Source organism: Peromyscus californicus, unplaced genomic scaffold, assembly GCF_007827085.1.
Source record: "Peromyscus californicus insignis strain IS unplaced genomic scaffold, ASM782708v3 Scaffold_4__1_contigs__length_199733344, whole genome shotgun sequence".
NCBI lineage: Eukaryota > Metazoa > Chordata > Mammalia > Rodentia > Cricetidae > Peromyscus > Peromyscus californicus.
The window spans coordinates 24,407,181-24,429,332 of NW_026294562.1; the positions used below are offsets into that span (position 1 = coordinate 24,407,181).

General features: G+C 46.6%; 1 protein-coding gene across 4 annotated transcripts in view; it reads left to right on the forward strand.

Annotated features, from left to right (window-relative positions):
- Myof (myoferlin) overlaps positions 1–9,537 on the forward strand; it is a 150,386-nt gene extending 140,849 nt beyond the window's left edge. For 2 of the 4 annotated variants that reach the window (XM_052762975.1, XM_052762976.1), the window contains 6 exons: positions 611–752; positions 3,341–3,440; positions 4,832–5,022; positions 6,719–6,828; positions 7,284–7,431; positions 8,972–9,537. In XM_052762975.1, the coding sequence (XP_052618935.1) occupies positions 611–752; positions 3,341–3,440; positions 4,832–5,022; positions 6,719–6,828; positions 7,284–7,431; positions 8,972–9,010 (730 nt within the window). In that variant the 3' untranslated portion in view covers positions 9,011–9,537. Of the gene's footprint in view, positions 1–610; positions 753–998; positions 1,116–3,340; positions 3,441–4,831; positions 5,023–6,718; positions 6,829–7,283; positions 7,432–8,971 lie in introns of those variants that run through there. The other 2 variants (XM_052762977.1, XR_008223175.1) reach the window with 2 other exon arrangements.
- The last annotated feature ends 12,615 nt before the right edge of the window (positions 9,538–22,152 follow it).

The following is a 22,152-nucleotide window of genomic DNA, read 5'->3' on the forward strand; positions in this document are numbered from 1 at the left end:
AATGTTTCCAACGGCCGAAGTTAAGACGCTGTTGACGGGAGGAGTCTTCTCAGCTAGGCATCTGGAAATAACAGCTTGCCTCTTCCTTGCCCGTCTCATTAATAAGATCATAGTGAATTTCAAGAATAATAAAAAAGGAAGCTGCAAGATTACTTGCTTGGTGCCTCTTTTTGTTTGCTTAAGTAAAATGGGGGGAAGGAAATGCTCGAATTTTGAGCTAACTTGCATTCGTTGGACCTACCAGCCCCGATGATAGACGCTAATGAGTCATAGTTGTGAAGCCCCAAATCATAGCCAGCAAGCTACAGCTTACCCAAAATAGAAGCTACATTGTTGATGATATTTTCCAGCAAATTTCACCTTAGCCCTGCTAACTACAGTCTAAAGGGTTTCCTGCTTTGGTTTTAAAAGAATTCTATTTTATTTGGCTCCAACCTGGGTTGGATACAAACTGAGCGCCTCCCCTTCATAAATCACTCCCAGGATCACTGGAACCTGCCCAGAGAAAGGGCATTACTTCTGCTCTTCGCTCCCCTAATCACAGCCCAGTTTTGCTGCTAGATCCCTTGTCAATCACAGCAAACTGAGTCTGTTTGCCTCTGCTTTACAGCTGGATTTCCGGCAGCGAAGAAAACAAACAGAAAACAGATGTCCACTACAGGTCCTTGGATGGCGAAGGCAATTTTAACTGGAGATTTGTTTTCCCGTTTGACTACCTCCCTGCTGAGCAGCTTTGTATAGTCGCTAAAAAAGTAAGCCTTGAAAGATGTGGGCGGGATGTGGACATTTCGGGTCTGCTTGACTCTGGAACTCAGAGGAGGTCAGGCCTGCTTGGGACCAGGGAGGTCACTGAGTCCAGCTCCCACTTGGTACAGACAAGGAATCTGAGACCCACAGAGGGGAAGAGCCTTGCCCATGATCACACAGCTATGACAGGCCTTTATTTGCCTATTTAGGACTATGAGGAATGCAGCTTCCCTTCTATTACCTATTGGCAGGTATGTCGAGAGACGGGACAGGACCAAGGCTGTTGCGTCACTGTGCAAGCGTATTCTTTACGGAATGAGTAGATGGTTACTCTCCATCTTAGGCCAAATACAAGCCAAATAGTAAAGGTGAGGCGTCCCTTTTGCCTCCCTTGTTAAGCCTCAGCATCTGCATTCCTGCACTCAGAAACACTTCTAGGAGGGTTGAAGGCCCCGGTGGACTTAATTAGAAAGACTTTCAGTTACAGAACTTAGACCAAAAACGTGATTTATTGGTTCCCATTCCTAACAAGTCCAAGGTTGGTTCATTTTAAGAACGTCTGGAGCCCATGTCGAAGCAATGTCTTTGGACGTTGGTCCCACATTCTCTTCCCTCTGCTCTCTGTCCTCTGTGGACCTCACTTCTAGGCGGGCTCTTCCCTGAAGGAGGAAACAGGGTAGCCAGTGGCCCGGGCCATCACCTATCTTCCCAGCAAACCTCAGCACAAATAGAAGGGGGTCACGATGGCATCAGCAGCATTCTAGAACTGGGCCCAGGGTCTCTGCCTATGCAGAGACTTGTGTCCCTCTCTGAACCAACCACTGTTGCCCAGGATGAAGTACTCAGGCCAGGCACTGGAATTAGAGATGGAGTGAGTCTTTGGCTACTCCACTATCCCACCTCCACTCCTGCTCAGATTGTACTAACTGGGGAAGGAAGAGTTCTCCAAGGAAAGTCTGGGGCCTGATACCTTGGTAAACAATCCTATGATCTCAATAGGTCTCCAGTCACATTCCTACCTTCCATATTCCATCAGTCATCCATACCTCTATCTGCTCACATCATCTCCCTATACACTAGAAAACGGTACCTGTCCTGAGTCCCATTGCCCTCTGGTAGCCCTACCTACTGTAGATGCTGTAGTGAACACTTGGCCTATGCTAGGTGGAATGGAGTCTACAGAGGGGACTTTCCAGAGGTTCAGAGTCTCCAAATGGTGTTGAATTATTGTAGCTGGAAGTTTTTCTGTGTCCCACCTGGTCCTGCAGCCACTCAGACCCAAGTAAACACACAGAGGTTTATATCAATTACGAACTGCATGACCATGGCCTGTAGCTCAATTTTCTTGCTAGCTAGCTCTTATAACTAAACTCAGCCCATTTCCATTTAATCTGTATGTCACCATGTGTTCCGTGGCTTTACCTGTGTGCCATTACATGCCACTCCCTGAACAGCGGGATAGCATCTCCTCCGCCTCTGCCTTTCTTCTTCCTGTCTCTCTCCTGGATTTCCTGCCTGCCCCTAAACTGCCTTTCCATAGGCCAAATAGCTTTATTTATCAACCAATCAGAGCAACACATATTCACAGCATACAGAAAGACATCCACAGCAAATTATGTATCCTTTCAGAGGGTGAAGCAGAGTGGGACAGACATGGGGATATTTGGGGCCAGTAGGGCCTGAGAGATGGTTGCTTTTCTTTTTTACCTACATTTAAGGCTAGACCTCTCTTCCCTCAGTGGTGCTTAGAGCATAACCCCACACAGGACAGACAGTCAGGGACTAGCTGTGTGGGCTTTCAGAGCCCCTGGAGCCCTAAGAAAAAGAACCTTCCAAGAATATGAAAAGGAGAGCCAACCCCATGATCTTCTTTCAAATTCCCAGATCACTGGTGGAATTCCTGGTCTGCACAGGCCAGAGGAACTTAGGTGTAACTGGCTGTGGTGGTTTATTCTTAACTAATGTCTGGGCTCAAGTGGTGACTAGAGGTGGGAACTTGGCCGTCTGTATACCTACCTTCAATGTGAAATATCTGAGGGTCTTAAGTGTCCACAAGTGTATAAAAGTTCATGGTGTTTTTCAAAAGCTAAAAATCCTAGGACATTTTAGAATCTGTACTGAAACAAGAGTGGAATCTGAGCCCTGGATTAAACCCACTGCATGTAAAATGAGAGACTGTCAGTCAAGCCTTGGAGATGGGGGTGGGAGTTTTCTCAAAAGGGATAAAGACCCAGTGATGACACTGTGAGCCAGCCTAGAGCACCTAGCTTTAAGAGAGCCATGGTGGTCTTCAGGGAAAAGGTTAAGCTCTCTACACCCCACAGGAGTGGCAGCAGGAAGTCACACTGGTAGGAATATGGTGAGAAACCTGCTATGTGGGAACTTCCTGGGACATCCTTATTGTCACCTAGCTGGTGGTTTTGAGACTTCCAGGGGAGCCTGATGGCCTACCAAACACCAGAGGAAGGGCAGGCTGTCCCACAGGGTGTGGAGGTGGAGGTCTCAGTCTTTAGCTCTGGCTGCGGCTAAAGTAAGGGTCTCAGAGTTCACTGACCATGATCATGTTATCCATTCATGTCTCTTCTCATTTTAGGAGCATTTCTGGAGTATTGATCAAACGGAATTCCGAGTGCCCCCTCGATTGATCATTCAGATATGGGACAATGACAAGTTTTCCCTGGACGACTACTTGGGTACTGCTTAATTTACAATCACTAACACTGTTCTTGAAATTACTGAAACCAATCACAATTTGGAAGCAGTTAGTTACTTTCCTAACACCTGTCATGGGGGATAACAGGAGATGTGCTCACTGATTGGGTGCCCTCCAAGGGGACGTGGTCTGCTTGTGAATATCACCCCTTTTCATGGGCTCTGCTCACTCTTAAGACCTCACGAATAAGCTAGAAAGGTGAGTACTGGTGTTTACCAAGCATGAACAAAGCCCTGGGTTCAATCCCCGGGGACTGCATAAACAGGGAATGGTACTACATGCCTTTAACCCCAGCACTCGGGAGGTCGGGGCAGGAGACTCAGGAATTCAAGGTTATCCTTGGCCATATGGTGAATCAGAGGCCAGCCTGGGCACAGAGAGATTACAACAGCTCTGCCTTCAATTCCAGGCAGCGCACTCTCTCTTTTCTTGGTGCTTTGGAACCGACTTCACCAGCTTGCTCCTCGCTCTCAGCAGTCACTCAGGTCCCCCAGGCCTCACTGTCCCTGGTTCCCCACTCTGTTCTTCTCCTTAAGCCCACCCTCCTCTGCCTGGAGGCTCTCATGGCACGGATCCTACCCAGCCCCTCCCTCCCCTTCCTGGCTGTTCTGTCTTCTGCTTTCCTGGAGGCTTCCTGACCCTTCTGCAGTCCCTCCCCCATGCATTGGCTGAAGGGGAAGTTCAACTGTTGCCCGTCATCAAACTCTGGATGGCTCCTAAGCCAGGAAAATAAGCTGGGCCTCTCACAGCCCTTCACAAAGACCTATAGGAAACTATTCAGGGGCTGGAGAGTTAACGCCGCCTCCCAACCCACAGCAGAAAGTGTGTCTCTCCAGACACCCTGAGCCTGGCTGGGATTTCATTTCCTGGTGGGGATTTTCAGTTGAATTATGTTCTTTCAAGCTCCTGTTTCTGGGGTCACTCCAGGAAAGAGCTGTACCAGAATGTTCCAAGGAGCATCCCATGCTCCAAGCACCTAATTGTCCTTCCCCAAAGGCAATGACCTCTGTTCAGGGTAATTCAAAACCACAGCTAGTACCTCTCGAATACAAAGGCCCTGAGTTCAGTGGAAATGTTATGTGTGGATGTTTAATCCATTGGGATTTACAGGAGAACTGTTGATGCTCACGCCTTTGAGAAAGAAAGCATGGAGTCCTCTGAAAGGCACTGAGCCGTGGACAGCTGTTTCTTCCGCTATCTCCCACCCTAGCTGGAAAGAATTTAAACATTGTGCATGATCTCTTTTGCTGACTTACCTATCACCTGTTCAAAATCACTGTTTCCCCTGGACGAGCACATTCTGTTCATCTTAGAGCAATGGCGTAGCCACTTGAAGCTCATCTGGACCTCATGTTGTGTTTTTGGTGCCAGGTTTCCTGGAGCTTGATTTGCATCACACAGTTGTCCCGGCCAAGTCATCAGAGAAGTGCAATTTGGACATGATTCCAGACCTCAAAGCCATGGACCCTCTCAAAGCTAAGACTGCCTCTCTCTTTGAGCAGAAGTCCATGAAAGGATGGTGGCCGTGCTACGCGGAAAAAGACGGCTCCCGTGTGATGGCTGTATGAGTATTTTCTAGTTGGGGATCGTTTCTATCTTTATCAGTAGACCAGATAAGGTGATCAAGACAGAAGACACTGTGGGCATGTGCTTGGAGTTGGGGGAAGGGCATGGGTTGGAATGGAAACCAAGAACCGAGTAGTGGCATTGTATTTCCTTAAGGTTCCTTTACAGGTAGGTTACTGTATGCTGAGCATTCAGAGTAGGAAATGAAATTCCCCGTGTGAGCTTTTCACATCTTAAAGAGGAAAGGGTAAAGGTGCTGCAACGAAATCCATATTTTACAAGCATCCTGGAGAATTCAGGGTAAGCTTTGGAAAGCAACAGTGCAGCTCACCATGCCACCAACACTACCTCCCTCAGTACTGACTGGTACTAGCTAACGTTCGTGAGCCAAGTAACATGTTAACGGTCTTACATGTGTGATCTCATTTCTGAAATAGCTTCCCAGTCCATATTAATTGCATATTAGTGGAGTTGGGTATGAGGTGTAGTAGGTGCTGGTCAAATGCCGCCTCCCTTTTCTGCCCCATTCACCACACACCCTTTCTAATCTTTAGGCTGCATTGGGGGTATGGTGCTTTCACATATGAGAGCATGTGTAGCTGTCTGGTAACTCATCCCCAGAAGTTTCCAGTTCTTTATTTCTCTTCCCTGCCTTCAGGAAACTGTTGATGGACTCTCTGTCACCAGAGGGATTAGTTTTTATATTGTCTTCTTGGGTTCTGCTGACAGGCCTTCCTTTGAGGTTTATGGAATTCAAGCAAACAGCAGAGAGGAAGCCCCTGGCAGGGTCAGGCATTCAATTTCACATGGCATATAAAGAGAGGTGCTGCCCAGGCCCCTCCACCTAAACAACCTCTGCGTCTGCGTTTCTCGATTTGTTGGGGACCTAGAGGGTTTATCTTGGTCCTAAAATGTCAACTGCAGCTTAGTGAAGGCTGGGTATTCAAGTTGGGATGTTGCCTGATGTGCTGGCATCCTTTAACCCCTGACCTTTGGAGTGATTCAAGAGGCAGAGGCAGGCAGACTTCTGAGTTCGAGGCCAGCTTGGTCTACATGGTGAATTCCAGGCCAGTGAGAGCTACATAGTAAGACCCTGTCCCAAAAGAAAAAAAGAAAGTTAGAATGTTAGACCTTTTCTGAGGATTCCGTGAGCATTCCACAGGTTATCTACACAGACCTCCTCCCTGTGTGGATGCACCATGCAGGGACCTGTCAGCAGAGAGGCAGCCTCCATTCACCCACTGATGCAGCTAAGGCACCTTGAGTCCCTACTAATCACAAGGCCTGCGGCCCACTGTAGGGCTGCAGTCTAAGCCAGAAGAGACATGGCCCCGTCTCTGGGAGCCATGAATGTTAGCTCCTGTCCTTAGCAGGAAAGTTGCTGAGCAAGTGAGAAAGAAGGCAAAGAGATTGATGTGGGAAGGGTGAACCACAGGGATGCTGGAGAGGGAGAGCGGGAGGAGGAGGGGGAGGAGGAGGGAGAGCAATTTGTCCTCTCAGTTTCCCACATGGCGTCGCGTTAGAAACACATGGGAGCGGAAATGTGAGGAACTCTCAGGAGGAAAATTTGAGGCAATCTAAGGATTGTTTTACAAGAATAAAAATCGTAGCTTGGGGAATAGTCCTTGGGTTGAAGTAAAAATATTTGTGAAACGTGATGTCATGTGTTTAACCTGTTCTGCTTTACTGAAGGGGAAAGTCGAGATGACACTGGAGGTCCTCAACGAGAGGGAGGCAGACGAGAGGCCAGCCGGGAAGGGGCGGAGTGAACCCAACATGAACCCCAAGCTTGACGCACCAAAGTGAGAGGCCTTCTTTGTTCTCCATGGTGTCTGGTCCCCAAACACCTGCAGTCCGAAAGCCCCCCTTCCAATTGGCTTAATGGGCTGGATTAGCTATTGGCCTGCTAATTTTGTTCTTCACGGTGGACTGTGGGGGATGGAGTGGTAGGGGCTGTGGTCTCGGTTTAACCATTCTCCTTCCCTTTAACCGTCCCCTACTAAACCGGAGTCTGGCGTCCTCGGCATCTTACGGAACCGGTACGGGGACCTGAGCTATTCCCAGCCAACTCCGGATGCTAACAAAAGAGGACTACTGGAGACTGGGAAGGTGGTGGAGCACAGTAGGGAAAGGAAGGCTAAAGCTGATAGCTCAACTGTGTCTTGTCCCACATTTGTTAATTCCCTGTTCCCGAACCGCTACAGTCTGGTAGACAGTCCCTCATGAATTAAGTAGGGAACTATTTCTTGCATTGCAGCCGACCGGAAACCTCCTTCCTCTGGTTCACGAACCCATGCAAGACCATGCGCTTCATCGTGTGGCGCCGGTTCAAGTGGGTGATCATCGGCCTGCTCCTGCTGCTCATCCTGCTGCTGTTCGTGGCCGTGCTCCTGTATTCACTTCCGGTACGAAGCCTGGGCTCCGACAGCTCTGTGGCTCCACAGCCCCTCGGCAGCAACCCTGTCACAGCCCTTCTGCTTCTGAAAAGTTTAATACGGTGTCCAGTGGTAGAAGCTGCATCTTTAGGTTTGAACAAGTTACCAGCAGCTATGATGGTCTAAACAAAACAACAACAATAAAAAAAAAAAAACCCACTGGCTTTCAGAATTCTAGGAGAAAGTCCCCAGGCCTCTATCAGTATTTGTCTAGATTCTGGGCAGTGTTTCCAAGTGACTTAATGCCTCTGTGTGTGTGTGTGTGTGTGTGTGTGTGTGTGTACACTCACCCATCATTTTAGTGTGGCGGCCAGAGGTCATTGTCCAGTGTCTTCCTCTGTCATTTGCCACCTTTTTTTTTTGTGTGATGGGCTCTCTCACTAACCTGGAGCTTCACCGTCTCCGCTAGGATGACTCGTTGGAGATCACGGAGATCCGCCGCTTGTCTGTGCGGTCTGGGCCCCGGAGCCACCATGCCCTGATGTTATGCGGGTGCTGGGAACCTGAACTCAGTCCTTGTGTTTGCAGAGCGAGCACTTTACCCACAAAGCCATCTCCCAGCCCCCCCCCCCCCTCCTTCACCTTTCTTGTTCCAAACAATCCTGTACTCACACTCCTGGTCCACACACTGATGGTCAATAAATCCCACATTCCTTTGCCTCTCTGGGTCCCTGTGCCCACATTTTGTCTTTCATTTTGTCTTTGTTCTCGATGGTCCGTATCACGTATGGCTACTCCTTAAATTTCTCTCAGTCACCTTAGCTATAAACAAGAATCCAAACTGAAGATTTGGCTGTGTGCATAGGTGCTGTGTGCATATTCCTCTATGCAGGGAATGCATGGAGCATCTAATTAAGATGCAGCAATGAGAAGAAACAGCCTGAGGGAAGGCAGCATGAATACACACTGCCATGTGGACAGGAAGGGCTTAGCTAGGAACAGGTGGCTTTCGGAGCCCATTGCTAAGGACATTTTCACTGGGGAAGCACTTAAGTGCAGTTTAGTCACTAGAGAAGGGATGGTCCAGGCAGAGGAAGCCATGAGCAGAGGCAAAATGCAGGCATCCTGAGGTTTTTTCTCCAACTCACTTCCATCATCCTGTAGATCTTAGATATTCTGAGTTTGGAGACACAGCCATGCAGCACAGAAGCATCTCTATGTATGGCTCCTACTTTTCCCTGTGTAATATTTCCAAAATTGACTTTGATTCTATGCACAGTGTTTTCTGGTTGTACATTATACAATCTGTCTTGACTATTAAAAAAAAAAACAAAAAACCTCCATATAGTTATTTCTTCATGATTTAAATTCTACCCACGGTGTCACCTAGAGGATGTTTATCAGTGTTTAGAGACACCTGGAACTCGACAGGCACTCAGTAGATGGAGGGAGACCAGGGGTGGCTTCGAACGTCCAGTGGTACAGGCCTGCCCAGCCATGCTAAATGGCAGCATGTCAGACCCAGAAGCCACATCTCCACGTAGTCACACTGTTTCTGTTTCCCTTTCAGAACTATTTATCAATGAAGATCGTGAGGCCAAATGCATAATGAACGCAAAGCCTTCAGTCAGCCAGCGATGAAGAACTCCTGCCTCGCATGCTTAGGTGTGATCTCAATCCAAGACCACCTCAGGTGGGGCATCAAGTACTTCTCCAAGGCACGGCAGTTCCTAGCGGGGTCTAAACCTAAAGGTCAGACAACAGGCAACGTTTTTATCCTATTTTCTTTTTGAAGTATTAAAAACTTTATTTTCGAAATTTTAAACCTATTTCCAGAGTATTTTTAAGGTGGCTGGTTCCATTTAAGAATCATCTTTTTATGTGCTCTCGATTCTAGGATTCAAGTTTAGGAAATTACTGAAATGAGTTTGAAATGTCCTGTGTCTTAATGTCATGTATTTCTTATTTGTAATCAAGAGGAAAACCTGCATCATAAAAGATACAGGGGATAGTTAAAATAGCTTTTGTTTGTGCCTACAACCCTTGTTGTGGGATTTTGTACAGACAAATGTCATGAAACTTTTTGCAACCTCAGTGATGAATGCAAATAAAAATATCTCACCTGGTACACATGGATGTGTGTCCTCTATTCGGACTGAGTTGGGAGAGAGGCGGGTTCAGTTCCTCTGGTCCTAGTGGGCAGAATGCCATGGCATTCCACTTGACCATAAGCCCTTTATGAGCATGCTGCCAGCTTGGGCCAGTGGATCCAATAATAAAGCTAACACTTAGGAATAGTGTTGTAACAGCCTGCCACCCTATTGTAAATGCTCTACATGTGTCACTCAGTGTATCCCATAAATTTAGGCCAACGACACTATTAACCCCGTTTTCAGCAGAAAAAACTAAGGGTCAAAGAAGTTAAGTAGCTTTTCTGAGGCCACACAACCAACAAATGATAGAGCCTGAATTTAAACCCAGGGATTACAGATCTGCCACTACCCCACCCCCACTCCCAATTTATGTGGTACTTCATGGATACTAGGCAAGCACTCTGCCAACTGAGGCACATCCCCGGCCTCTCTTGAGACCTCTTAAAGCAGTACTACAGAAAGGAAAGCCAGGAATATTACAGTGTGACTCCATACCAATACCAAAAATGCTCAGCATGTCTGCTAGAACAAGTGAGAACATTGTGTTGTTCGTATATGTAAGAGAAGGTTATAAAGTCACCAACAGTCCTATTCAAACAACAGCCCAAGACTAAGGAGCAAGAAACAGTCCGGTAATTCTACATAGCTGGAAACTGGGACAGTTTATACCGCAAAGGCAACTGTCGACCTCATTGCTGAGGTGTTTCGTGGTTCTGATACTTTAATTCCCTCTAGTGTCCTGCCAAAATTCCCAGCAGTCCACCTGTACTCGGTCACAACAAACTGTTAGGAAACGACAGCTCTGGCTGGATTGACGTGCTATCAGCCCCTTGTCACCTGAACCCTCCCCCAGTGAGGCTGCATGTGCAGCTACCCTTGTGAAAGGCCACCCCTCCCATTCACTGGCAGAACTCCTGAATGCCACTTTCTCCTTGGCACCTAGGCCTCAAGTGATTCTTTGGTCTCAGAGGTAATCTGGTTCCTTCAACCTTTCTAGAGAAATATAGACAATGAAATACAAACCTCTGTGCCCTTTGACTCAGCAAACTCCACTCCTGAGTATTAACTCCAAGGAAATAATCAGAAGGGTAGAGGAAGGTCCATACAAAGCCACCTAACAGTGTGCTTACTAATGGCACCAGCTGTGGCCTTCCCAAGTATCCATCATAAGCCAACAAATAGAAAGATCGTAAAGATCCCTACAGACTTAAAAACTTAAAATTGATCTTTTCTCCGGGTATATATCCACATAAAATAAGCTCTCGTTTGTGTAGGGTACATAATGAAATGCATTAAATGGTGCTAGCACGAAGAGTCTGTGTTCAGTTTGTATTCGCACATACTGAGATTACAGTTCATGAGGGTCGGTTGGCACTGGAGTTCTTAAATCTCTTCCCACAGAGTCTAAGCTGGGTTTGAACATTGCTATTGTGTGTTTCATTTGGTAGCTGTGAGCTGTGGTTCATCTTCGCAGCTGACGGTAGGCTCCTTGAGGGATGAGGAGCACCTATAAGACCTGCACCCTGGGTACCATGGAGCAGCAGGCTTGGATTTGCACCCTGGACCAGTCCTCAGACAGATTTATGTGCCACTTGGAAGGAATAGTGTCACCTCTAAACTGAGGTGAAGGGGTCAAGTGTCCAGAAGGTTCTCAATGCAGGTGGCTTTAGTATCACCTTCAACTGATTAGAGTTGGGTGTGTCATTCTAAACATGGAACCATGAATGGGTTCTCTTTACCCAGGACAGAGACTCACTAAGTAGGAGGGACCTAAGTCCATCCGCTTCCCAAGCTGCAGCTGCAAGGTAGGGGGAATTCAAACTCATGGTTTCAAGTTCAGTGATAGTGGGGACACTCACATTGCTCAAAGACCAGAGGTACATGTCTCTTTATTATCTCTGGCTGTACCAGTAGACCCCTATGTGCAGCTCACTGGTATTATCAAAACTTTAATTAAGAGCAGCCCACTACCCACAGGTGAGGCCCTCAGATATACATTGCCTTCCAACCTTCGAAGCCACACTGAACCCGCACCCAGACAATTTCTTCCTAACATGGTGACATCATCTTGCTTAGACCCTAGTTGAAAACTCACCGCTTTCGTCTTATTTCAAGACAGTATATTCTTAGAGGGGGGAAAAAAGTCACTTCACAAAAGAGTATTCATTGTTTCAGACATGGGATGCTATTTGAAACTTTTCACGATTAGTATAGTACTGGCATGGACCAATCAGAAAGGATGTCTTTACACATTATGATGGAGACAGGCCTTTTAACATTTCACGATTAGTATAGTACTAGCATGGACCAATCAGAAAGGATGTCTTTACACATTATCATGGAGACAGGCTATTTAACATTTTAGAGGAACCAGCTGTACCAGCAGGCACAGACTGGTTATCAGCCTTCATTCTGGGGACTCCTACCACCATATTCTCCACAATGCCTCAGTGAGAGAATACTTGCCAAGTAGACAAGGGAAAGGCTGTCAGGAGAGTCTCGTCCTTGCCCTTGCCATACCTATGTGGAGTCATCCTCCTTTTGGGTAAATGTCAGCAAAGTTCTGCTAGGATGAAATGATTCGTGGGGAGTACCAGGCAAGGCTTTCTTCCCCTCCTTCAGAAAAAGCTTCATCTTGTCAAAAGATAATGGTCCCTCAATTGAGGTCGTTAGTGGCCTGGTGACCTATATATGATAGCCACAAGCTGGAACTAATCCCAGCCCTGTCAGATTCTCGCTTCACTGTGAATTAAATTATTTTCAGTCCTAACTCCTTGGAGCAAGTACCACCATTAACACTGGAGCCTTCATTAGAAAAATGGATCTCAGGCAGTGTGGGAGGGGAGAGGGAACTGGAGATTCTAATGGGCTAACCCTGGATTTGGCCTTCTTCCTCTCTTTTTATTTTAGGTTTAGAAAATAAAATATGTCACCTTTAGACCATCCTGTTGGTTAGAAAGCTATTTGAGAGGTGTGCAAAGTTCTGAAACCCACAACAGGGCAGAAAAGGGCTGGTCTACCTGGCTTTCCAGTCACTCCGGCCATGTGACAGACTGGTACCCCTCTGAGTCCTATCCTGGCTCTAAAGGCCGTTTGCCCAAGGACTGGCGTTGTCTCATTTGACTGTGGAGCAGATAATTATGCTAATGCTAAAAAGTGAGAGTACCTTCTAGAAACTTCCCTTTCAGTCCAGAAAATACAAGGCCTACCATATGGAGAAACAACCTGATTTCAAAGTTTCAGACCCTCTACAGCACAAACATCTCATACTAAAGAGCTTCTTTGGTGGGGCCGATTCATGGCGCACTCTGGACCATAGGCACACCGTTCTGCCGGCAGCTGGGAATTCCATTCAGAGGGATGCTTTGTAAAGTCTGCTATGTGAAATGAGTTCATAATGAGTCAACGCTGTAAAGAGATTAAGCGCCCACCATCTTTGCAGCTGAGTCTTGTGTTTGTTCAGCGCTGAATGAGAACTCCCTAATCTTCCTTCAGTTAAACATGATGAGGTCCCAAGGAAGATGAAAGGGACTCCACTTTCCCCCTGGATATACATCCGTGAAGTGAAATGCCAGAGTTCATGAAGTTCAAGAAAAACACAAGACAGACATGTAGCTGGGACTAACTTGGAGGCCTAGAGAGTGTGGGGACATAATGGGAAACGCAGGCCCATGTGTGCTGGGCGCTCTCCTTACTAGGGTGCAGATTTCCAAGAGATGCTTGGCCCCAGGTTTTAATGATCTGAATAGACTGAGTAAGTTTTGTGTGTGTGTGTGTGTGTGTGTGTGTGTGTGTGTGTGTGTGTGTGTGCACAGCTGAGAGCATGCACATATATAACATTTACATTTGATTTCAGTCAAAAGTCTGAGAAACAATGTAAAAAAAAAATCGTAATTTTGAAACAACTCCCTCCTAGCATACTGGAGGTTGCTTCTAAGGGCAGCCTGATTTTGCCAAAATCCCTCTCAACTTCTCACAAGGGCTCTTTCAGCTTTTGACTAGTATTAATGTACCACTTCCACGTATTTTCACAAAGTCCTAGAGCCAAACCTGTAATCCTCTCCCCTCATATTTCAGTGAAGTCCTGCTTGGGTAATTACCAGGAGGAGGACCAGGGATATCCAGCTGGATCCAGATGCGGCACGGCAGCCTCACAGACGAGGTTTCACCTGGGTCAACGGGATAAACAAAATAAATGATGGAATCCTGTCTTAGAGCTGCAAGAGCAGGGGCCAGGGGATTCCAGACGTCTGCAAGCCTGTGAGCTCAGCACAGCTTGGTCACAACATAACCCCACGAGGTGGGGTATCTCCCCCAGGGAACCAAAGTTCCCTCACTGAGAAAGTGAACCCAGAGTTCAATGATCTTGTCTGTCCCCACATCCGTTCAGGTGTCTGCTTCCTTGTGACTCAGTTTCCTTGTATGTAAGATAGGGATTGTGAAGATAGAATGGCTTAACATACAGAGGTTTATGGGACAGAGTAAGCCCTCGGTGTCCTCTATCTATCATCCCGGGCAGCGCCATCACCATGACGGAACAGGAGCTGCCCAACACATGTAAGTCAGAGGTGACACATGGGACAAATGTAACCATAGAAAGTGACACAAAAATGGGCATGGCGTTGCACAACCGTAATTTCAGCACTCAGGAAGTAGAGGCAAGAGATTCAAGAGTTGAGGAGGCCAGCCTGAGTGACGTACTAAGAATCTGTCTCAAAGAAACAAGTCACACAAAAGCATTGCTGTTCCAAGTGAAGCCACCCCGAGTTCTGACTGCACACTCCTAACTAAAGAAAGCAGCAGGGGCAGATGTAGCTCAGGGGTAGAATGCAGGCTTGGAATGCAGTGTCCTGGGTTCAATCCCTACCACCGAGTGAAAGGGTGAAGGCAGGAGGGAGAGGAAGAGTGGGAGAGAAGGAAAATAGAGAGTAGAACATCACTATTCCAAAGCACGAAATGGAGTTTACCAAACATTCCAGCAATTCTGCTCCTGGATGTGAACTCAAAGGACGAAAACAGGGACTCAAAACAATTTTTGCAGTCTTACCATGAATGATCAAAGGTAGGAATAAGCTACTATACACTGAATATTTGTGCCCACCCACCCCATCAAAATTTACACGATGAAACGCTAGTTCCGGGTAATGATTTTAGGAAGTTGGGATCTTCAAAAGGTGACTAGGTTTTGGGGTAGAACACTCGTGATTGGGTGGCTAGTGTCCTTATGAAAGAAATCCAAAGCAGATTCCTTTTCCTTCTCCTTGCCAGGACACAGTGAGAAGATGGCCAACTATGGACAGAAATCAGGTCCTTACCAGACACAGAATCCGCTGGTGCCCTGAGCTGAGATTGCCCAGCCTCCATGCCGAGTCAGTAGTGCCCTGTTATAGCAGGCCAATGGACTAAGACACTACTCAAGGGACCACTGATGAATGGATGGACAAATAAAAGGTGGACTAGACATACAGTGGAATATAATGCAACCTTAGGAAGCAAGGCCATTCCGACATCCTACGATATGAACAAAACTTGAGGACATTAAGTGAATAAGCCATGGGCGAAAGGGCAAATATTTTATAATAAAATACATGGTTTGTTCAACGTCCTAGAGAAAGTTAGGAAATCGAGTGCTGGGGGACAGTGGATAAGGGAGCTGGATGATACAGTTTCCGTTTTATAAGATTCAGAGCTCTGTGGCTAGGCTGTGATGGGTGCACTTGAGTGTATTTGATGTCATTGAGCTATACACTTAAAATGGTTAATCTTACCTTATATGTATTTTACCTCAAAAACATTATGGGTAATGAAAGTCCTTCTCCTGCCCCTCTGTGAATCCAGGAACCTGCTCCTTCTCTCATTTCCTGTAGAAAAGCACATGTTCAGACTCCTGAGGATGGGTGGTACCTGATGAGTCTTGTCCCAACACACAGGTCATCATGGATCTTTTGGTGGCTAAATCCAAAGATAGCTGCTGGTGATTAGGAATTGGGGAAAGTCACATATATAAAATCATCTACTAGACTTCTTCTTCTTCTTCTTCTTCTTCTTCTTCTTCTTCTTCTTCTTCTTCTTCTTCTTCTTCTTCTTCTTCTTCTTCTTCTTCTTCTTCTTCTTCTTTTTAACATATTGAAAGGTCTGGCAGGACTTCCAGGAGAGAAATGAGCTGGAGACATGTCACCAAGTCAACACAGACCTTTGTGCCATGGACTCTTGATGCCCAGACTCTCAGGGCTCTGGGTGTAGGACTTGGTTACATTGTGTCCTCAGCATCACCAGAACAGTGAGCTCCATCCAAGACAGAATGAACTGGAAACTCTGAGGTTGGGCAGCTCTCAGGCCTTCTCTGCCTTTGCAGTCATGCCCTGCCTCAGTCCACTCTAGACTTCAGAGAAGTATCCCCTCTCCTGTTAGGCCTTCATCACATTCCAGGCACTCCAGTTGGACCACGACCTCAAGGCCGTCTCAGAAATGCAAATCCGTATGGTCTATGTGATCAGACGCTCAATCATGTTAATGGGAAGAAAAATTAAAATGACAAGGAGATAACACACAAATGAACACAATTACATGTGTACCAGGGATGGGGGCATGGGGAATCAAACCCAAGGCCTTCCACGTGTGAGGCAAGCATTCTACTACTGAGCTACATCCACAGGCCTGGAGATTTTTGATAGAGTCTTAGTATGTAGCTCAGTCTAACTTCAAACCCTCAATCCTTCCTTCTGCCTCTGCCTCCTGAGTGCAGGGATTACTGGTACCCACCACCAGGCCCGGCTCCTGCACCATGATGTTGCAGACTGCATGAATCCTACCGCTTTTTGCATCCAATTTTTAATTTTGAAAATATTAGAGTTGCTTCCCTTCCTGAAACAACTGAGTCTCTGAACAGCACATTAAGGTTAAAAATAAAGACCTTCTTGTGAGGCATGGTGGTGCATAGCTTTTGTCACAGAACTCCAAGGCAGAGGCAGGCAGATCTCTGAGTTTAGACCAGCCTGGTCTATATCGCAACTTCCAGGCCAGCCAAGGCTACATAGTGAAGCCCCGTCTCAAAATAAATAGATACCTTATTTTTAAGTAAACAAGCACATTGCATAGGTCATCTAAAGATGGAATGCAAAAGAAAAACTTTGTTCTTGTGGTCATTCAAAGCCACAGGTCTAGCCAGGAAAGAGAAATTCTGTGAGGGACTTCAACAGAGGTAATGTATACAAAAGTCACCTCCCCCATGCAGAGAAAGGGACAGACAGAATCGGGCTGCCAAGCAGGAACAGGAACTTCAAATGATTTGTAGATACTGCCACATACATTGTTCATACATTGCCAGACAGAAAGAAATGTCCTGTGTTCCCTTCCCCCCATCCTCCAGTCAAACCAAGCCAGAGAACACATTTGTCCAGGCCAGCTCTTTGCCAGACAGAAGAGCAAGGGTAGAAACAGCCTGAGCATACCCAGGCGAGGAGGGCAGCGAAGGAGCTGCAGAGTCCAGCCAGTGTACCTGGTATCATTTCAGCCCTCCATTTCTCCATCTCATGTATGAAGAAAGCTCAGAGGAATTACCCAAGAGCCCTCAAATTTCCTAACAACTTACTTGTGAAACTAAGATTCGGGCCTGAACAACCTGGTGCCAAAGTCACTCAGATCTGCTAACACCGCCTTGAGATAGATTATAGTCAAGTCGGATGAACTATTAACCGAATCAAACAAAGGGACCAAAAAATCTAAAGATTAAATCAAGTTACTTAACAACCATTCTGGTTTGGTTTCTGTGACTGTGATAAACACTATGACCAAAAACAACCTGAGGAGGAAAGGGATTGTTTGGGTTCTCAGTCAGTCCACCATCAAGGGAAGCCATGACGGGAGCTCAAGGGAGAAACCGGAGCAGGGACTGAAAAAGAGGATGGAGGAACACTACACAATGACTCCCTTTCCCTCTGGCCTGCTCAGCTTGCTGACCACGAAACTCACGGGGACAACCATCCCCCAAAGCACTATATTTTCAAGTTTCCTATCATTTGCGCGCAGTCTTGTTCACAGGCCCTGTTTACACTGGTCTCAGGGCGGGGGCAGGACTTCCACAGTGGAGCCAATGGCCTCGACCTATCAGTTCTCACCTGGCTCTTTGCTCAGTGTCCACGCCTGGCACCAGGTGGCTGAAGCAGAGAGGAGTGCGAAGTCCTGAGGTGGGCGCAGTCAGTTCCGCAGGGAAGTTCTGGAAGCCGTGTTGTGGGAGGGGAAACTAAGCCTTTCTATACCACATCATGGAAGGCTAAACCCATTTCCTATGAATTTTATCCTTCTTAATTATCGGTTTTGAGATTTTTAATGGGGCCAGAGAGATGACTCAAAAGCTAAGACTACTCGCTGCTCTTTCAGAGGACTGGAGTTCTGTTCCCAGCACCCATTTTGGGCAGCACACAACCACTGGTACTCCAGCTGCAGGAAATCTGATGGCCTCTTCTGGCCTCTGTGGGTACTCATGCGCAGATACACACTCACAGGCATGCGCACACACATACACACACACACACACACACACACACACACACACACACACACAATTTAAAATAAAATGAACCTTTTTAAAATTAATGTAATTAAATTCATTACAGAAACTTGAAAAGACACACCAAAAAAAGAAAAAATTAAGATATCCATATTAATGTTATTATCGTAAGTTATCACATTAATATCTCACAGTACTTCCTTCTATTCTGTTTTCAAAAGACATAAAATTGGAGTGCTAACCCCAGGACTTCCTTGGATTTGCCTTCTTAATCCCTTAGTTTTATATCTTGCTCTTCTTCCCTCTCTTAAAAATTCTATTTCATAAGCATTTGTCCACAGCATGGGGAATAGTAACTTAACAGTCCATCATACTGGCGCTGTAAAAAATAATAATAAGCCTTTCAGATTGATCTGCACTAGGCTAACTAGCTTCCTATCATTAGACACACTTTGTTTCCAGTTCTTTGCTATTTAAAATTCTTCCTTACACATCCATGGCCAATGATCACAGCTTACACTTGGGGGCCTTTGGAGCTCTTAAATCATTAATATCATAAGAGCAGAGAGGATGTTTGCTTTGGTTCACCCAAATTTATATCTGAGACAGAGCAGCCATTGTTGAAGGGATGAATGCCTTTCTCGTTCCTTCTTTAAGATATCGAATTTTCAGAAGGAAAATGCCTAGGCCAAAGGGCAGAAGCGTTGAAAGCCCTGAGGATGCATTGCCAATTGCTTCCTGGACATGCAGGACCCATTTGTACACACAGCTCCCAGCAGAGTCGGAGAGCCTCCGACCAGACCTGGTGCCCTTTCCTTGGCCTTCTCCTTCCCTGTGAATTCCTCCCCAAGTCCTGATTGCTGGGCTTCAAGAGTATCCTAGAAAGCAGAGAAATCCCCGTGGGGTCCAGAATTTCCCTCTTCATCTGGAGAAGCTAAGAAATCCTTCAACGTCTGTCAAAGAGAAGCATGTACTTGGGCTCTTTTCACTTAAAAATGTGATTCCTCAAACATTCCCCCACACACAAACACAGAAGACTTCAATGTACTTGACATGCGTGAAAGCAACTCTAGCCACTATAATAAGATCTACACACCCACCTTCTGGCCTCACCAATTATTAAAATAATACATTTTATTTTTAAGATTAAACTTAAATTTTACATCCCTTTTAAAGGAGGAGGGCATTCACTTAGTTCACACAGAAGAAGTGGGGGGTGGGGTGGCAGAATCGATTTCACAAGACTGAAAGGTAACAGGAGAAAAGAGACTGTCCATAAAGTTGAATGTAATTGTTCAGGTTCAGTTTTCCAAGTGACTTAAACCATCTAGGAAAACAAGTGAACAGAAAATGCAGCTGTTTTCACTTGGTTTATAAAACTGTTGAGGTCCTCGGGGGAATTAAAAACATAGGACAACAAAATACCCAGACCGGAGGTACGATGGAGTGACTCCTGCTATAATGGTGGCATTTGGGGCGCAGAGGCCAAGGCCAGCTGGAGTGTGCTCTGCCTCAAACAAGAACACAACCACAAACTACCAGTTATTTTTTTTTCCTATTTGAAAGGGGGAGGGAGGGCTGGAGAGACGGCTCTGTGGTTAAGAGCACTGGCTGCTCTTCCAGAGGACCCAGATTCTGTTCCCAGCACCCACATGGCAGCTCACAACTGTCTGTAACTCCAGTTCCAGGGGGTCTGACATCCTCACACAGACCTTGGTGCAGGCAAACCACACAAAAAATAAGTCAAAAATTTAAAAAAGAGGGTCATGGAGTTGACATCCCAGTGGGTAACATGTTTGCCTCTCAAACATGAGTTTGATCCCAGTATCTACATAAAAACTAGACTTGGTCACAGGCACAGGACCTAAGCAGGGGTGGGGTGGGGTGGGGGTGGGGTGGGGGGTGGGGTGGGGACTGTGACAGATCCCAGGGCTTGCTGGCCAGTCAGTCTAGCTGAAATAGCAAACTTCGGGTTCAGTGAGAGAAACTGTGTCAAAATATAAAGTAGAGGGAGACACCCGATGTCTAACTCTGGCCTCCATATGTGGGCATACAGGCCAGCACAAACCCCAACCCCCACCCCCGACACTAAAGGTAAAAACATCTCCTCAAAATTTCAGCTGAGTCCATGATCGAGGCTGGCTGGTGTTTTTATTATTGGTAACAGTACAGAAGGGCTTCTTCTTCTTCTTCTTCTTCTTCTTCTTCTTCTTCTTCTTCTTCTTCTTCTTCTTCTTCTTCTTCTTCTTCTTCTTTGGTTTTTTGAGACAGGGTTTCTCCGTGTAGTTTTGGTACCTGTCCTGGACCTTGCTCTGTAGACCAGGCTGACCTCGGACTCACAGAGATCTGCCTGGCTCTGTCTCCCGAGTGCTGGGATTAAAGTCATGTGCCACCACCGCCCGGCCAGAAGGGCTTCTTATTAGCAACTTTTAACAAAAAACATAATCCCAACAAATAAAACCTTCAAAGGGCTTTGTTGATTCAGCTAACATATGTACCTATGATGAAGAACCAAATTCTTAAATTCTTTTTTCTAAATAATGTATTTATTTTTATTTTATGTGCATTGGCTGTGCTGCCTGCATGTGTGTCTGTGTGAGAGAGTCAGATCTCGGAGTTACAGACAGTTATGAGCTGCCATGTGGGTGCTGAGAATTGAACCCTGGTCCTCTGGAAGAGTAGTCAGTGCTCTTAACCGCTGAGCCATCTCTCCAGCCCCCAAATTCTTAAATTCTTCCCAAGGTATTGATCATTTCCACCAGGCTTTTACAGGGTGAGGAGGGTCCTGAAGAGAACAAAGCCTCACTCTTGACGAAGGTCTAGCCTCAAGGTCAAATTGCTGGTGACTGCAGAAGTCTCTGTGAGCCCCATGTGCAGACTGTGACATGACCTGGAGATGGCCTCTGAGGGGACCCAGCCTCCTCTGTACCAAGGCTGGTTTCACCTAATGCAGCACCCAGTTTTCTCACTGCAGACCTGGTCCGGGCCCACCAGCTTCTGCTGCTCACCAGACTGGCACTGGCAGTCGGCATAACGATGCTAAGTGGCCGATAACTGACACTATGATCTCAAAAATATTCTGGATGTCAAAACCAAGATGCTGTGCTGGGGGCACATAGAAAGCCAGTGGGCGCTCTGCAGTACCTGGGGCAGAAATTAGGTGGTGGTAGAGAGACAGGTGTGGAACATCTGTTCCTGCTAGGCATTTCAGAGGCACCCAAACAGGGTGTTTTTTTGTTCGAGCCAAGTCCGAGCTCTCAGGACACTGCAAGGGTCCCCCTAACCCTGAGGGTCCAACTTGACTTCACTCAAGTCTTGCTCTTCATCTTCCTCCCTCCGCCCCCCTAGCCCTCCTCCCTTCTCCCATCCTCCCTCCCTCCTCTCTCCTTGCCTCTTTATATTTTCTGTCTCAACATTGTCTGTGGCCCTACCAGCACTATTTCTGGTGCTTAGAGCTGTGATGCCTACCCATGTAGGAGAGGGGCAGAGGTGCTGTCCCTGAGGCACCTGGCCTGATGAATGAGCCCGTGTTCTGTTCCTGAATGAAGTAGAAAAGACAACTGTCCCCAGTTGGGTTACTGTGTGTGGCATTGTCTCTGTACAAAAGGACAACATATGGGTATTTGAGGAACGGTGTCTCCAAATGCCCTGACACACAAGGACACAGTTAGACCCGCAAAGTTTGCACCTGCGGGTCTAAAGCCTTCTGAGAGTCTTTCTTTTATAAATGTATTCTCATTCTTGTATTCCATCTCACAGGCTTTTAAAAGCTAACCTTTGATTCCATCTAGTGCAAAAATTAAAAATTAAAAAAACCCTGCTCAAACACAAGAGGCTACACTTGGCTAGTTCAGCTCAAAATACAGACTGAGTAGATGGGAGACTAATCTTGTGCCTCCATCTGTGGGCTGTTGCTCTTCCCTCCTACCCACCCCCATGCAAGCAAATGGCTTCTCGCATGTCAGTGGCTCCAGACAGAGTGCAGATATGAATTTAATAATGGTTACAGCTCAGGCTGGAGCGATAACTCAGCGCTTAAGCACATGTACTGCTCTTGCTGAGGACCTGAGTTCAATTCCCAGCCCCACG